The sequence below is a fragment of the Amphiura filiformis genome, chromosome 8, assembly GCF_039555335.1.
Source record: "Amphiura filiformis chromosome 8, Afil_fr2py, whole genome shotgun sequence".
In the NCBI taxonomy this organism is placed as follows: domain Eukaryota; kingdom Metazoa; phylum Echinodermata; class Ophiuroidea; order Amphilepidida; family Amphiuridae; genus Amphiura; species Amphiura filiformis.
Genome location: NC_092635.1, coordinates 35,601,177 through 35,619,910, shown reverse-complemented (window position 1 = coordinate 35,619,910; position 18,734 = coordinate 35,601,177). Strand labels below are relative to the sequence as shown.

Below are 18,734 nucleotides of genomic sequence, written 5' to 3'. Positions count from 1 at the left end.
GTGGTGAATTCTCTTCTAAGCTTCGCGAAGCAGTGGTATGCCCTGTTTTAAAGAAGTCCACCCTTGACAAAAGTGTCTTGAACAATTATCGCTCTGTTTCCAACATAAGGTACTACTCAAAAATCATTGAGAAGATTGCCTCAGTTCAATTACAGGATCACCTTCACTCACATGGTCTTCAGGAGGGCGCAACATAGCACGCAAACAGCATTGCTCCGTGTAAAAACTGACATCATGACGGATATGGATCGTGGCAATGCGGTGTTTGTGGTGCTACTGGATCTTTCAGCAGCCTTCGACACGGTGGATCACCAAATCCTGCTCGATCGTTTATCAACCACTTTTAACATAACTGGTATGGCGCTGAGGTGGATTAAATCTTACCTCCAGGGGCGTAGTTTTCGTGTTTCCATCGGTGGCGATCTCTCCGTGTCGGAGGAGGCTGAGGAATCCGGTGATGCTGCATGCACAGCATCGGGCAAGTATACTCTGGAAGTTGGAGTACCTCAAGGATCGGTTCTCGGACCGCTGTTTTTTGTGTTATATACCAACTATATTGGCGCAATCATTCGTCAGCATGGCATTGCCTATCACATTTTATGCTGATGACATTCAGCTTTATCTGGCATTTGATCCAAAAACTGATGGAGCTGCCGAATTAGCATTAGCCAAATTGTCGACATGTATTAAGGACATTTATGAGTGGATGACAATAAATATGCTCAAGCTCAACAATTCTAAGACTGAGTTTTTTGTTGCGGCATCCTCACATAACTTGAAAAAGCTGCAAGATGTCTCTCTCAAAATTGATGATATAAATATCACCCCATCTTCTACAATCAAAAATTTGGGTGTAGTATTTGACCAAACTATGTCAATGAAGGACCATGTGAAATCTGTTGTTAAAACAGTTAACTTTCATTTGAGGAACATCTATAGAATCAGGAGATATATTACGGTTGAAAGCTGCCACCACCTGGTTCGTTCGCTTATCCTATCCCGCCTAGATTATGCGAACTCGCTGTTGTTTGGAATTTCAGCTAAGGACAGAAAAAAGCTGCAAGTACTGCAAAACAGGGCAGCTCGAGTCATTTTTAGATGCAATAGACTTCAGTCCTCAGCACCCCTGCGGAGAGAATTACATTGGTTGCCTGTTAATGAGAGGGTTATCTTCAAAGTGCTGCTTTTGACCTTCAAAGGTATCAACAATCTCACACCTGGTTACCAGTCCTCATTACTCATTCAGTACAAACCAAGCAGGGAAAATTTGCGCTCCAGTAGTAATTTTCAACTTCAAGTTTCTCGTACTCGACTGTCAATAGGGGACCACGCCTTCAATGTTGCTGCCCCACGCCTTTGGAACTTGCTCCCCTCCATATCCGCCTTTCACCCTCAGTCAATATTTTCAAGAAATTGTTAAAACTCACCTTTTTCCATCTCAATAATGTTTTGTTCCTTATATGCATCCTTGGTATTTGCCTACATTTATTTTATCATTATATTTGCTTTGGGGTTTTTAAAATTGTACTTCTTGTATCTTAATCATGTTAATAGGGTCTATTGATGATTTATCGTGTTGCTTTTTAATAATTATTGTTGTACATGTAAGTTGTTTTTTTTTGCTGTATAATTTTATATTATTGTGTTTTTAACCATGTTATTTGCTATTGTACAGCGCTGTGGTAATTTTTGATATAGCGCTCAATAAATGATGTGATATATATATTAGCTATGTTATATTTTGTAACACCTTGAGAGACTTTAGGTCTCTGTGGATTGTAAAGTAACATAAACAGATGATGATGATGATGATGATGATGATGATGATGATGATGATGATGATGATGATGATGATGATGATGATGATGATGATGATGATGATGATGATGATGATGATGATGATGATGATGATGATGATGAAATTAAGTTAAACATTTTTCTTTTTCAAAATACATTAGGAATGATGTGTTTGTACATGACTTCATTTTCCCCTTTCATTTCAATCTTATTAACATTTTACCTGCAATAGCATCACTATTAAGCAAGAAAGGAATCATATGAAGTGTTTATTATTCATTCTAGCATTCTAGCTAGTTTCAATCATTGAATTTACCTTAGACAAATCTGCTCTTAAGAATGTGAAAACCTTTTTCATAACAAATAAAATGGGTCGCCCAGATGACCTTTGTAAAACATGTAACACAAATGTCTGCATACTTTAAAGTTAATGGAAAAACGTAATGGAATCGGAATCCTCTGTTAAGTGAGAGGCTTTTAACACATGTTAATTGCATTCTCATTGGTTACGTTGTACCATAAAGTGTCGCTGTAAATCGAACTGTTGATTGTTAGGGATATTTGTACACTAACTAGGCAACGTTGGCAGAATCGAATGATTAATTGGCTCTTGATTTGTTTTAGAAGAACTTTAGTCAAGGTTGCTTTAGGAAAAAGTGGCAAAGCAAATTAAATATCATGAAACAGGTTGTATCTTATGTACTAAAACTAGAATCACTTAGTAGCTTTTTCTGGGAAACATGTGCGTGCTTAAACACATTTGCTATTTCGACTTTTTTACCGTAATGCAATATGCAGAGACCTAAACCTAATACTAGTAGTTGAAATGTTCCCTGGCCTTTTAAACGATTGGGGCAAAACATGTAATGTCTACCGCTAAGCCACTAAGATGCAGTAGGTGTTATATGGGAATTATCAAAAGTGGTATTGTCTCCATATGTAATTGTATAACCTATGCGTGTAATGGTGTCATCATCCTGGGGAACATGTGATGTATTGCACGTAAGAACCATAATGAGCCAACTTGCGTAATCATTAATGTATTATTCAGAGTGTTGATTTATCATCAGCACATGAATATTCATTTATGGTTTATTAAAAGACACAGTCGCAGCTAAAAGCTAAATTGATGTGAAATTTACAATCAATAAAAAACAACCGGCAACCATATCCCAAGGTAAGGCCAAAAAAAAAGAAGACGTTTGCTTGCCCTCAATCGACCGACCCTAATTTTGGAAATCAGAAAACGGTTTTTTTTTTCATTTACTGTACAAGGCAACACAGGTATTGAAAACAAAAGCGGCACATGATTAAATTGCTGAAATGCACATCAGGTATGAAAACATGGTACTAAACATGGTAAAGATGCTAAATATTTTCTGAACAGAAATGATAGCAAAAAAACAACAACCACAAATTGTATGAGTTTAATTAGATTTTATATTTATACATTCATTAAATTTCAGTAATTTTAGGTAACCCATTAATCGTATAAGCTGCAGAAAGGCGAGGAAGCACAGTCAGCATTTTGGCTAGCTGTTCAAAGATCAGTCCATGTTTGCTGCTGGTGGCATCAATAAAAGGCCAGAAAAACCCCAAAACAATGTACAATATGTGTTAGTATATGATTTTCCAAGTCCGTGTATTTGGTTGTAACTAAGGCTAGGATCCAGGTTAAAACTCTTGAAATGACCTTGAAAAACCTTGAAATGCCAGAAAAATGTACCTTGCTCCAATGTTCGTTGTATCTGATCCAAGAAATACACTTACTTGTGTACGTTTCTGCAAACACTGTTGCCTTTGCCAATACTTGAAACACTTGATGATGAGTGATTGCTACTGACAATCGACGCTGGATGTATCTCCAGTCTTGGTGCTGCCAGTTGATTTTCCATCTAGGGATTTTCTTGATCCCAGTATGGTTCTCTCAAAGTCATAGAGGGGTTAAATTTTAAAATTGATCAGACTTAGTTCAAAACCACACCAAGTAGTCATTTGGTCAACAATTCAGAAAGTTTAGTTTACATGCGACGGTTCTCGAGCAAAAAGATAAAAAGGTTTAATTTCTTGCTACACTGGGGTCAAACCTAAAAATGCTCCGATTTTAGCCAAAATGGTCTCAAATTGTTTGTCTTGCAAAAGCAATTAAAATTGAGAATACTTTATACCATCTACAATGCTGAACAAAATTAGTGGAATAAAAAAAATTGAATGTCGTCATTTTGCAGGAAAAACCTCCTATGTGTCTTTGGCCCATGAACATGTTTAAAGCAAAACTGCCAACAGGTTAAATAGGAGGTTTTGCTTGAAATATGTTCAGGGGCCAAACACACAAAGACGATGAGCACCTTGTAATGGTCATATTTTCGTTATTGTTGAAGTCATGAAATGGCGCTTTCTTTAGTGTCACGTCTAAACATCATCCTCACCCCGATATCTCCCTTCTTTCCCACCAATCAGGGAAGACCACATTTCGACCTTTATCCATTTTGCTTATAACTCGAGAATCATACATCTCAGAAAAGACAAACAATACTTTTTCAGCCAAGACTGCACAGGATTAAATTTCCCTTGCTTTTTAACTATCATTACAATTGAACTATCTATCATAATAACGACAAATGATGCCTTGAATATTATAACAGTTTCTTCCAATTGTTACGTGTCAGGCAGATATCATGTTTCAAAATGGGCAAGTTAACATCAAGAAGGGGTGATTGAGTGACCACATTGGACCTCACGTTCCGCACCATATGCTCGTGTAGCTTAATAGCAAACAATTTTTTTATGATGATCTTTATTCGTCATTGGCTAACCTGTAATTCGTTATTAGTAATCTCATCATTGAAACCATACTTCGTAAAATCAGAAATATGAGATCATTACTAGTCAACTAACAATTATTATCCGACTCAGCTGATTCTGGAGTAATTGAAAGTTAATTTTTCTAAAAAGCAGTATTTACCGAAAATATCACAATAAAACATGCTTTATAATTGACAGGTTATTACTAGTAAGTGACTTGTACTCATTCAATCTATGAATTTCCTCAATATATAAAATGGTATATGGATGGGAAGTCATGATATGACTGCAAATCACAATACAACGAGAAATCAAAAAGTAAAGTCTAATGATGATCGTGCAAAGGGAATACTAAACAATTTGTGAACGATACAAAAATTGTCTTCCAAAGGAGAAATGTTTTACATGGTTATGTAAATTTCACCGACTAGCCGCATGTGGCGTATTCCGAGTATCCACACTTCACATTTCACTTTTGTCGACGCATGCTCAATGCATCAATACTGCGTGACTACAAGTGTCAATCAAAGCGTATTAACATTGATGGCGTGGTTGTTACCAGTCGAGCTCACTGGAAGTAATGATTCGATCAGTGGTCTGAATATAAACGTAGGAATCGCTGAGATAGGCTGCCTTTGGACTTCCCGCAGAAATATGCTAACACCGGTACTCGGCTATGATATACCTATATAAGAAGCAAGACGAGCAGTACCTTTTGTGTATGGTCTTATTGAATATGGCATAGATAGCAATAAAGGATTATATCACTGGTTCATATCTATTAAACTGTCTTCGAGATCTCTTGCGGAATATTTTTTCCAGAAAAAGGTAGGATTCTATTTCAAAAGTTACATAATCAGCTATAGGTTGCTGGTAGCACCAACTTGTACGTGTTTTAAGAAAACCAAATAGAATATACACGCGGTAATATCTCAACGTTGTGTCGTTGTTAACGCACAACATCTTCATCGCATTATTATCGCTTTCTCGTCAATAAAAAATAACATCAATTTTTCATCACATCATTATCTTTTATCATCGTCGTCATTTTCGTCGTCGATCAGTGTCGTCGTCATGGTATCGTGATCATAATAGATATCTTAGTATATCATCATTGGTACAGTCAAAGTGTTCAAGACATCCAATTTGACAACTAATCTTGATTGCTACTGCAAATGTACACGATATCCATAATAAGTACTATTTCAAAACGAAATTTACATCAATCTATCATAATAATTGAATTCAGTAAAAAGTAAACCCCGGACAGTAAACGTACACAATACATCATATTACATACAGAACAGGTGAAAATAGGACTCTTTGCAACATTAAAGCATTGGAAGTGGTAATTAGCACCATCATATTATATCAATTTAAAACATTATTATGTTTTGATGGATCCAAGTTGTGATAATATTGGATCCAAAACATAATAATGATAAAATTGGATGCTTTACGCCCAATATTTATTGGTCTCGCTATGAGTTTTAAAATATTGGACTCGACTACGTCTCGTCCAATATTTTAAAACTCATAGCTCGACCAATAAATATGGGCTCAACCGATCCAATTTTATATCAAAATGTTACCAGTTAGAGCATAAACCACAGCGATATTAAGTCTCTCAATGGGCTTCAAAAATGGAAATACAATAAACAAGCTCAAGGAATATATGATGCCAGTAAAGGTGGTGCATCCGAAAAATAGTGCAATTGAGAAGATAAATTCGTAACTTAATGACAATTTAATCGGGAATTACTGATGTCTTCGTGCTGTCCGACTTAGTTCACTATAGGATTGGATTAAAAATTGCAGTGTCAAGTAACTTTAGAGCATAAAAAGTGGACAGAGTGGTATATCCAGAAACTCTAACAACAAAGATTTCTTTATAGAACCATAAGAATTCACTTCACGTAACAAATGTATCTATTATTCAATTATATACTTTTGAAAATATATGAAATTATATGCTTTTTGAAATATAAGTTAATAGAACGTTTAAAAAGGCCCATAAAATTAAAACTAACAGGTTGATCCAGCCGATATAAGCTATTGACCTTAAAACTATGATGCCGTTTCAGGGAACAATTCATTTAGATTTATTCGAATTAAATATTGAAATGAGTATGTTTGACTGACGGCTCAATTACAATAACTGTCATAAAGAGTATTATTTATTTTGCCCTGGACATGCAGAACGTAAAATGCGTCTCAAAGGGTATGTAAAAACAAAAGGATTCAGTATCGTAACGCAATACAACCGTCATTGTTTAATGTAAAATTTTGAACATCATCTTAGACAATGTAATGGAAACCTTCAACTTTGTTATTTGAGTATCAGCAAGCTGTAGATAAGATAAGTTTTATTACCATATTATATCCAAAATGAAAACACTCGAGCAGATCAGAAGTATTTTAATTCCATCAATACCGACTCTAAGAAGAAAACGTTCTAACCGAGTGTCTATACGCTCCTGTAAATATTGTCATTGCAAAGTAAAATGTATACATTACTTGGCATTGCATTTAAAATCAGATGCATTTGTGAGAAATTGATTCGTTAAAGGTTAAGACAATTTTTGACGTGTTATAAAGCTCGGTGTGATTTTATTCAATATTATCTACCTGGACGATATTGTTATATTATTTAGTTTGTCCTTGCAAGGTTGAATAAAATCAAATTATGTCATGACTTGAAAGTGTTTATTAAATGATAAAATTATTTTCAGACATCGTTGTGACCTTTTTCATTTATTTTCTGAGCGACAAAAGCTACCAATATATTAAGTAGATATTTGTTTGAAAATGTTGTTGCTGTTTTGTTTTGTTTCAAATTTTGTCCTCTTCAATTTGACAAAGGAAACGAGTAAATCTTACGAGAGCAAAAAAGTATCCATTTTATTGTATCAAACCTTTTACTTGATATTAGCTATCCTTAAAAGCCTTGTATGGATTTGTAACGTTACATTAAATTAGCAATGATTCGCAAAAAAATAATATTAACAGTCAATATTGAAGACAGTTCACATAATATCATATACGCAATTTATGAAATAGTTAGGTTGACTCTGTATTAAAAGGCAATAAAATTGTGATATAAAATATTGCGAAAATTTCCATATAACAATAATATTGAAAATATTGTATTTATTGTATCAATGGTGAAGGGGAAATGGCCCATTTGAGACATATTAACACAAGGTTGTTCTGTATGTTTGTATATCGACTCTATAGTGTTAACCACATTACTCACGCATCACTTGCACAACCTACCGCTAAAGGGGAATAACACCATTAAACTTGACTTACCGAGGTTTTATTAAAATCGTTCTCCGAACCCAAACGTTAACACGCGCTCATATATAATCATATTAGTACATTTTCACATACTGTAGGAGGTTTTTAACCTAGTCCCTCTTTTTAATTTCAACATGTTATATCATGCTGCAAACCCACAGCCAATATAAATTATTCATGCATGTTCATAATGTTCTGGCAATTTACTATTTCTTTTATGCCTTTCTCTTTCTTTAAGGGGTGGGGTATGGACGTTTGGACAGTATTTAGTGTGGGACATTAGAGCACATCAGACATATTGAATTGCATTCTGAATACGAAGAATGTCCTTCTGATATCAAATAATTTCGCAATGTAATACACATTTTATGGCAAATGAGTAAAATTGATATTTTTGATATTTAACAGTACTCGAAGTAAACTTTATGAATCTAATGATATGTTCTTAAAGTGTGGGATGAAAAGCCGACGATCAATTGAAAATTTTGACCTTTCGTATTGAAGATATGGATTTTCCCCAAAACACCAAAAAAATTAGGTCTTTTTGGGAAAAAATCCATATCTTCAATTATGACATCAATACCGACTCTAAGAAGAAAACGTTCTAACCGAGTGTCTATACGCTCCTGTAAATATTGTCATTGCAAAGTAAAATGTATACATTACTTGGCATTGCATTTAAAATCAGATGCATTTGTGAGAAATTGATTCGTTAAAGGTTAAGACAATTTTTGACGTGTTATAAAGCTCGGTGTGATTTTATTCAATATTATCTACCTGGACGATATTGTTATATTATTTAGTTTGTCCTTGCAAGGTTGAATAAAATCAAATTATGTCATGACTTGAAAGTGTTTATTAAATGATAAAATTATTTTCAGACATCGTTGTGACCTTTTTCATTTATTTTCTGAGCGACAAAAGCTACCAATATATTAAGTAGATATTTGTTTGAAAATGTTGTTGCTGTTTTGTTTTGTTTCAAATTTTGTCCTCTTCAATTTGACAAAGGAAACGAGTAAATCTTACGAGAGCAAAAAAGTATCCATTTTATTGTATCAAACCTTTTACTTGATATTAGCTATCCTTAAAAGCCTTGTATGGATTTGAAACGTTACATTAAATTAGCAATGATTCGCAAAAAAATAATATTAACAGTCAATATTGAAGACAGTTCACATAATATCATATACGCAATTTATGAAATAGTTAGGTTGACTCTGTATTAAAAAGGCAATAAAAATTGTGATATAAAATATTGCGAAAATTTCCATATAACAATAATATTGAAAATATTGTATTTATTGTATCAATGGTGAAGGGGAAATGGCCCATTTGAGACATATTAACACAAGGTTGTTCTGTATGTTTGTATATCGACTCTATAGTGTTAACCACATTACTCACGCATCACTTGCACAACCTACCGCTAAAGGGGAATAACACCATTAAACTTGACTTACCGAGGTTTTATTAAAATCGTTCTCCGAACCCAAACGTTAACACGCGCTCATATATAATCATATTAGTACATTTTCACATACTGTAGGAGGTTTTTAACCTAGTCCCTCTTTTTAATTTCAACATGTTATATCATGCTGCAAACCCACAGCCAATATAAATTATTCATGCATGTTCATAATGTTCTGGCAATTTACTATTTCTTTTATGCCTTTCTCTTTCTTTAAGGGGTGGGGTATGGACGTTTGGACAGTATTTAGTGTGGGACATTAGAGCACATCAGACATATTGAATTGCATTCTGAATACGAAGAATGTCCTTCTGATATCAAATAATTTCGCAATGTAATACACATTTTATGGCAAATGAGTAAAAATTGATATTTTTGATATTTAACAGTACTCGAAGTAAACTTTATGAATCTAATGATATGTTCTTAAAGTGTGGGATGAAAAGCCGACGATCAATTGAAAATTTTGACCTTTCGTATTGAAGATATGGATTTTCCCCAAAACACCAAAAAAATTAGGTCTTTTTGGGAAAAAAATCCATATCTTCAATTATGAAAGTTCAAAATTTTCAATTGGTCGTCGGCTTTTCACCCCAGCTACATACACTTTAAGAATATATCATTAGATTTATAAAATTTACTTCGAGGACTGTTATATATCAAAATGTGAAAAATATCAAATTTTAATAATTTGTCATAAAATTTGTATTATATCGTGAATTTCAAAAAATGAAAATAATTTGATATCGGAAAGATATTCTCCGTATTCAGAATGCAATTCGATATGTCTGATGTGCTCTCATGTCCCACAAAAACTACTGTTGAAATGCTCAAAACGCTCATTCCAGATCCCTTTAGAGATAGTGCTAAACCATATTACAGAATCTACAGTGTTGTAAATTGATAAAAGCAAACATAACGTTGAAACCGTATTACACTTTAAATATTTACCACTATAATCTATACCGTTTCATTTACTGACATTAGACACAAGGTGTTTTCCCGATTAAAAAAATTGTAAATGCACGGACTCATTAAATTAGCCTTCTGAGCGATTATATTAAATATCACTTCCTTTAAGGATGACTTCCAAAAGAGAAAAAAGAAGCCTCCGGGCAGGAGGCTCCTGACGACGTAATTGGTTTATCTGGCTGGACATCTCTCCAAACCTTCCGGGAAATGTATAACAACTTCAACGCTACTAATTCATTTTCTTACCTGTACAATACACCAGAATAATCATCCCACGGTCTAACTGAGGCAATTTGTAATACTCTAATTTGTCCAATACCTTTTGAACTCTGTTAAGGTCATGGATATCCTCTATTCAGTGATACCAACGTAAGTAACAGCAAACGTCTTACAATGTGTCCCAAAAATGATTCAGTCGAAAGGAACTGTTTTTAAACAGGACAACTTTCACAATACTTCTTAGTGTTACGACATATAAAATATCAACATTTACGCAATGCCTCATACTCAAATTGATATGTATTGCGCATCTATTGAGTAGAATCAACTCATAGCACACAAAGTGGGCCATGCAGAAAATGATATACTACGGTAAATTTGCCGCAACGTTTGTGACACACTTTGTACGTTGCCACCAAGAACGTCACGACACTTAAGAAATTTAACATGTACATGTAAGAAAAATATATAACGAGAACAATAATTGTGGCATTCTTATTGTAAAAATAATTTAAAGGAAAGATTTAATGGAAATAAATAGCACAAGTAATCGTTTTGTTGATCGGTCTCACCGTAGGGACCGCGAAGATGCTACATCAAACTTGGTTTTGCTAAAATGTGTAAAAAGGAATGATTTAACGTTCGTGGTTCATTAATGTTTTATCACACTCGATGATAAAGCTAATTTTGCACCGTCGTAGGCGAATGTTAACTTGTATGGATAGAGCGATAGACTTGCCTTTCATGTAAAGACGTAAATCTTTCTTAACACTCAATTAGAATTGTGATATAGATACTATACCAATAGATATTCATGACATCTTGATGCATCCACTATCATTACGGTTTTATTTAGAACGGCGTTTCTAAAATCTTGTAGGCTGTCAGGCTATTTGCAACAGACATATTTTGTTATTGAAAGCTACGTTTGAACTGGTGAGAATTCTAATGTGCTGAGTAAAATGCTTCTAACCCGATCTAAAATGTTAATTGCGCATATATTGAGTAAAATCAACTCAAAACACAAAGTAGGCCATGTAGAAAATAACATATCACGGTAAATTTGATGTAACTTTGGTAACACAATTTGTATGTTGCTACCAAGACGTCCTCATGATACTTAAGAAATCTACATGCACGCAAAATATATAGCGATATTATTATGACAGTTTTATTGTAAAAAATAATTGAAACAAAATATTTCTCAAGAAATAAATAGCACAAACAATTGGAGTTTTGAAAATTGGTCTAACCTTTTGTACCGAGAAGATTCTGTATCAGAATTGGTTTTGCTAAAAAGGAATGGTTAGACAGTTAACATGTTTGTGGTTCACTAACGTTTTATCACATAAGATGATAAAGCTAACTTTGCATCGTCACTTACTAAGTACTTTCGTAAGTGAAGGCTAACATCTATGGATATATAAAGCTATAGTCTTGCCTTTCATGTAAAGACGTATATCTTTCTCAACACTCAATTAGAGTTGTGATATAGATACTATACCAATAGATATTCATGACATGTTGAAGCATCCACTATCATTACGGTTGTATTTAAAGCGGCGTTTGAAAAATTCTGTAAGACTATTTGAAACGAACATTATTTTTGTTATTGAAATCTACATTTGAGTTTGTTGTGTAAAATTAACGTCTGCACTTTCGCAGTGAATAACATAAAAATAACTTTTTATATTTTTTTTGTATTTTTATGTATTGCAATATTATGCTCACTCTAGTTAACTGTTTTTATCCGAAGTATATGGTGGTATTTTATGGCATAATTTCAATGAATCCAGCCAGGTGCACTGATCGCGGAACTATAAAATTTACATTTGATAAACACTTTTGATCATGTAATTTGAAATGGGAATTTTAAGTATATCAGAACAACATTAGGTATACTCTACCAGCAGAAATCTTTAGCTCGAAGTTAAGCATGTGTGTCTTTTATGACAATATTATGAATTCGTAAACATTTCCTCAAAATGCAACTTAAATGTGCAGATCTCCTACATATAGGCAAATTTAGGGTTGTTTATATTATATTTTAATTTTAATTAGTTAAAGAATTAAGCATAGTAGACAGCCACAACACACATAAGTAATAGCTGAAAACTGAATCAACATAAGCACTTATCTAGAATATTAACATAAAACGGTGGTTCTTCTTAAACAATTTAATAGCAAGGTCACAATTTTGAGTCAATACTAGAAAACCCGTAGCAACAAAGTAATTAATAAATTACATGCAGTCATCTTGAACTGAAATATTCTATACCGAGTCACATTTATAGATGTAGCGACTAATCCTATATACTTGCTCTTATTTTCACTGCCTTGCTGTAATAATCCTACCAATCTATATCTGATATACATGATTGAAATGAATACACAATATGAAAGTTAAGAAAGAGGTCAGGGTTTTTACGTAGCTCATATCATTAATGTAATATAAAAAGATCTTTTAAGTAATTGAAGCGAAACATGCTTTCTAATTATCAGATGATCTTTATAATGCAATAATGCCTGGAACAGATACTGACGATATGTTAACGTGGAGCGCCAACTCGTAATTACTTTTAGTTTTTAATACGCATAATCCGTGTGAAAATTAATACACAGTTATTTTAGTAGAACCATGTGTTCATTCTAAGAAATTCCAAAAATGCATTTTGAGTTCTTTACTTACCGTTCTTATAAGATACCAGGAAAACGCATCTCACCATTTTTTTTGTCCTAGCGTGGGTTCTCAGAAAGATATACCGCTTTTACATAAAAACCGATACTGTTCTAATTATATGCCCGGATATTGGTAAAAAGGCTGTTATAGTTAAAAGTCGCCTAAAGTGCCGTCCCTGTTTGTCTGCAGGGTTCGTGTTTAAATATAGGTGCTTTTTGTGTTTCAGAGTACATAGCGTTATAAGCGTAACAGAGTGTATAGGAGAAAGATAGGGTTTTCAGATATTTGCTTTGCTTTTAACATTATGCTGAGACTCAGCAATGCATTTGAGAAAGCAATAAATCGTAATTGTATTATTGAATCATTTTAATTTGCCTACATTGCCGTGTTCGTTGTGCTTACTTAATTTGCATACTGCGTCTTTATTGTGTCGAAATCATAGCAAGCATTTGGTTGTGTTAAGACAATGTGGGTGTGATCGGTGGTAATAACAACCTTTCGTGGGTGTAGACCTTTCCTCCGAAAAAATATATATATTACGTAATATTCTCAGAACTATGTAGATGTTACGATTCACGTGGCATCGTACTGGCTCTGTGAAGCAAGCATTACAATGCCAGATTATCTCATCCATCACGACTGTTAATAAAAAACCCGACCTTCCAACACAGAACGAAGAAGCGTTTGCATGCCATGCAAGAGAAATAAAAAAAACCTGTTTTATAACGTCTCTATTAGCTTTCAAAGAGACGCTTTTAAATTCGTGCCTTCGATTTATCTTTATGCTAAACAGTAGTACTCAATCAAAATCAATCTTATATCAAAATCAAAATGGTTTACACATGTACTTTCAGTTATTAAAGCTCTTTAAAACTTGTCCTTGTATTTACATATTTTGTATCTGTCAGTAAATATCTGTCAGACTAATGTAACTCGATTGATTTGGAAGGACAGTATTAGTTTAACGTTATCGGAAGAATACTACATCTGTCAGCTCACTTTAAATGCTTGAGTAAGCGTAATGTGTCAGACCCATATGAAATATGTATATTCAGCTCTGCCATAATATTGAATCTGGTTTCACATGCACGATATCAATTATTCGTGAAACGGCAAGATGTATTGGTTGCCTTTTATATATAAGATAAGAAGATCCAGATGCCGCATGCCTTAACACGTTTAATATAAACAACATTGCTTACCAAACAATAAATTTCAGGCAAATGTGAAGAGCAAATACTAAGGAAGCGCCAAAAGAATTTCGTCAATAGAAAAAATTGATCACGTAATATATAGAGGTGGAATGAGATTAATTCATCATACACGGGAACATATGTACAAATAGAAACGAAATACCCTGACATCTTTTGTGAAGCTAACCCTTCGTTTCTTAACATAATACTAGGATCATCGGTTAGGATCATTTTCTTGTATACAAATGAGATGTTTATATTTTAATAAATAGGTGCAGACGAACATAAGACCTACCTGAGGGATATTTTTATGACATTAAGGTGGTACTACACCCCCTGATAAATTTTGTGATTAATTTTGCATTTTTCTCAAAAAATAACTACACACTGGTAACAAAAGTTATTCATATTATAGGGGAAAGGAATCCAATTACTTCTCTGAAATTTCAGCGATTCAAAACAAGTGGTTCATTATATATGTTAAGAAATGAGGTACATTCTAGTGGTACCTCTTTTCTTATCATAAATAACGTAATGCTTGTCTTGTCACTGAAAGTTCCAGTTTAGTAAGTGGATTCCTAGCCCTATAATATACATAACTTTGTTACCAGTGTGTTATTATTTTTGAGAAAAATGCAAAATAGTCACAAATTTATCAAGGGTGTAGTACCACCTAAAAACACGATATGAACTTACACGTTTACTTTAACCCTCGTCTAACGGACGAGGTAGATCCCAGCTGGATGTTTTTGCTGCCGCCAACGTTCAAACAAATCGCCAAACGGCTCAATGTATTGTCCGACCATCTTTTGTGCTCATTTTAGTTGATCCAGCAACCACCTTACCAAGGGTAGGCTAGTTCGTCCAACTTTCACATAGCCAAAACAAAACTAATAGATGATACGTTCAGGACATGATCAGGGGGTACCGGGGCCACCGAGCTAGGGGTAGGCACTAAAATATTACATCAACATCGTCTTACTGTAAATAGCGAAATATTGTATATGTGGGTATTTATGTACATTGAAAGGCTTCATCAGTTTTGATCCAAATGTCGTCAAATTCACACGGAAATTGAGGACAAAAAGGTATGGATGGGTTACGGATACGGGGTAATGGTTAAAGGTACGGGATGAGATTAATCTAATGCTGGTTTCATACTTTTTGCCGCTTGACGCTGAGCGGCGTGATGCTTCATTATGCTGAAGTTGCAACTCAGCATCGCGGAAAATTGTATCTTGTTCTCTCGGAGGAATATAATTGATGTTTAGATTGCTTCTTGAAAATATCAATCAAGATAAAGATAACTTGATTATTCTGCGTTAGTATTTTGATTTTAAGGACTTCATGACTGTGAACGCACGATGGCGGCTGCAGTAAGCAGCAAAAAAGGAGAGTTCTGATTGGTTCGTTGAATTACGTGATGAATTGCTGTGAAACATCGACACCTTATTCCTTATTCAAAACCACGCACTGCTTGTCCAAACGCGGCATGTAAGCTTCCTATTATATTTGAAACAATATGCCCTGATTGTATCTGCAACCAGTAACGCATGCAAATTTTACGCAGAGCATTTACACGAGGTTACGCTAATATTTTGTTCGGTATTCACTTGGACTATGGATGTAAAGAACCTTGATATAAAGAACAGATAGTATTTAGGAAACAAAGTGACATTTTATCTATATCTCGCACTATTTTGCTGTAAAAGAACAGAAACAAATGTTAGTTTTACTGCCTTATCCTTTACACCCATTGTTTACATTTGTATTGTCTCTGGCATATTATTTGCGTATGAAGGCTACGGCATTAGTTTTGTTTCTTAGTTTCTGGTAGTCCTCCGTTTGTTCGACAAGGTATACCCTAACCCTAATCCTAACCATAATTCCAATCCTGCTGTCATAACCCTGCTGCCTTAAAGGGGGTCTCCGACAATCATAACATTATGCCTTATATGTTAGTAAAATAATTACCAACCACAAATCACATGGATTTATTTAAAACAAACTCATATTGACCATAAAAACAGTCGGCTCCCAACACACGATATTCAAAATTCAAGCGCCGAAATTGTCTAAGTGCAATGACATAATGGTTATTTGTGTTCAATTGTCATCAGTCTTCATTGTATTACTGGGACGTCATTGCACTCGATAATTTCGGCGCCCGGGAAATTTGAATATCGCATGTTCAGAGCCGGCTGTGTTTATTCGTTTTTATGGTCATTATAAGTTTGTTTCAAATCAAAGCACGTGATTCGTGCTTGATAATTGTTTTCTATCATATAAGGCATAATGTTGTGATTGCCGGAGTCATCCTTTAATCCTAACCCTTGTTCCCTAGTCCTAACCCTGCTGCCCTAATCATAACTCTGCCACCCTAACCCTAACCCTTGTTCCTTAATCCTAACCCTACTGCCCTAATCCTAACCCTTGTTCCCTAGTCCTAACTCTGCTGCCCTAATCATAACCCTGCCACCCTAACCCTAACCCTTGTTCCTTAATCCTAACCCTACTGCCCTAATCCTAACCCTGCCGCCCTAATCCTAACCCTGCCGCCCTAATCTTAACCCTGCCGCCCTAATCCTAACCCTGCTACCCTAATCCCAATCCTGTTGCCTTAATCCTAGCCCGCAGCCCTAATCCTAACCCTGCTGCCCTAATCCTAACCCTGCCACCCAAATCCTAACCATGTCCCCCTAATCCTAACCCTTCTGACCTAATCCAGACCCTTCTGCCCTAATCCTAACCCTGCAGCTCTAATCCTAACCCTGCTGCCCTAATAATAAACCTGCTGCCCTAATCATAACCCTGTCGTCCTAATCCCATCCCTGCTGCCGTAATCCTAACCCCGCAGCCCTAATCCTAACTCTGCTGCCATAATCCTAACCCTGCTGCCCTTAAACCTACAGCCTTAATGCTAACCCTGCTGTCCTAATCCTAATCATATTGAAGGTCAAATGTAATCCGGTTAATAAGCGGAGCAGAGGAATGACAATGTTATTTGTTGCCACGTGCGGCACATCACCATCTACACCTTAGTTCGACGACTAGGACCTGTTCTTTCTACATGAAGGTTGGACTACGCCCTAGACTCTGATCGCTCAAGAGAGATTAACTGCGAAAGTCCACTAACCGCCGCACCCCGATCGGGCGGTGCGGTCGCGATTTGTCTTTCTTGCACCACGTGAGATACTGATCATAGCATGAGCTAAGCATAGTTGGTAACTAAGAAAAAAGGTCCTGGTCGTCGGACTACTACATCGTCCTCAAAAACTTTTTAGCGAGGTACTTTTAATTATGTTTATGGACAGTGGAGACCTATTTACACAGATGGTTGATACTCAATCAGCGGCATCATATAAATTTGATGCCTATAGCTTACAGAGTCTGGAATAATGTGACTACAGATTGCTTTAGCATTGATGTAAACGATACGAGTAATGTCCATGTAATGGTATTATCACCATATGGAATATAATATAAAATAACACTTAAGGTCGAGATGGTACACTGTAGGATTACACATATAATTCATACTTGCGCCTGATGTGACGGTGTTATATTTCTCAGATGCACTCAATAATTACCGATTGTTGAAATCCAATCAAGCCGAAAGAAATGTAATGTATTTTGATGATAAATATTAGAATACTCTTAATACCGTTAAGTAAATGAGCAGACAATGTGATGAATTGAGCACGTGAAACAAAATGAAAATCAACACAGAACCGAACGGTTTTAATTCACTAGAATTTCTCTACATAAGCCTTTTCAGAGAAATTTAAAACGTGGACTTCAAAATATATGCGTTCCCTTGGTGTAATTAAACGTTTAAAATCTATAAAATCAGTTCACGAAAATTGAACAAAATTCTCGTAAATGGACCGTGTTTGTCAGAAATTAATCGTGAAAAAATTACATCGTGACATAGAGCAGTGTTTGCAGAAATATTGTATCATAAAACTGATATGTTTAAAGGCGTGATTTTTTCCCGGGATAAGTTCGTCTTAGCAATTAACCTGCATCTGATTTATTTTGAGATTGCATTTTGTTTGATTTCAATAACCATTTTCTCGGATGACCAATTCCCATAAAACATGTCTACCACTCTGCAATAAAAACCTAGTCACGGGAGTCACGATAGTGACATTTTCATAGCAAAACTGCGCCAGTGGAATGGCGTTAATCAATCCGTGAATAGTTTCTCCTGCTGTTCTTTATATGCACAAATATAAATTTTTCTTCTAAGGACAATTTGTCCATAAAATCTATTATTATAATTAATAGCATTTCT

General features: G+C 35.0%; 1 protein-coding gene across 1 annotated transcript in view; it reads left to right on the top strand.

Annotated features, from left to right (window-relative positions):
• The first annotated feature begins 234 nt into the window (after positions 1-234).
• The window catches only part of LOC140159506 (vasopressin V1a receptor-like), a 41,559-nt gene continuing 23,059 nt past the window's right edge, over positions 235-18,734 (top strand). Inside the window, exon 1 of the mRNA XM_072182994.1 lies at positions 235-482. Coding sequence (XP_072039095.1) covers positions 235-482 — 248 coding nt within the window. The remainder of the gene's footprint in view (positions 483-18,734) is intronic.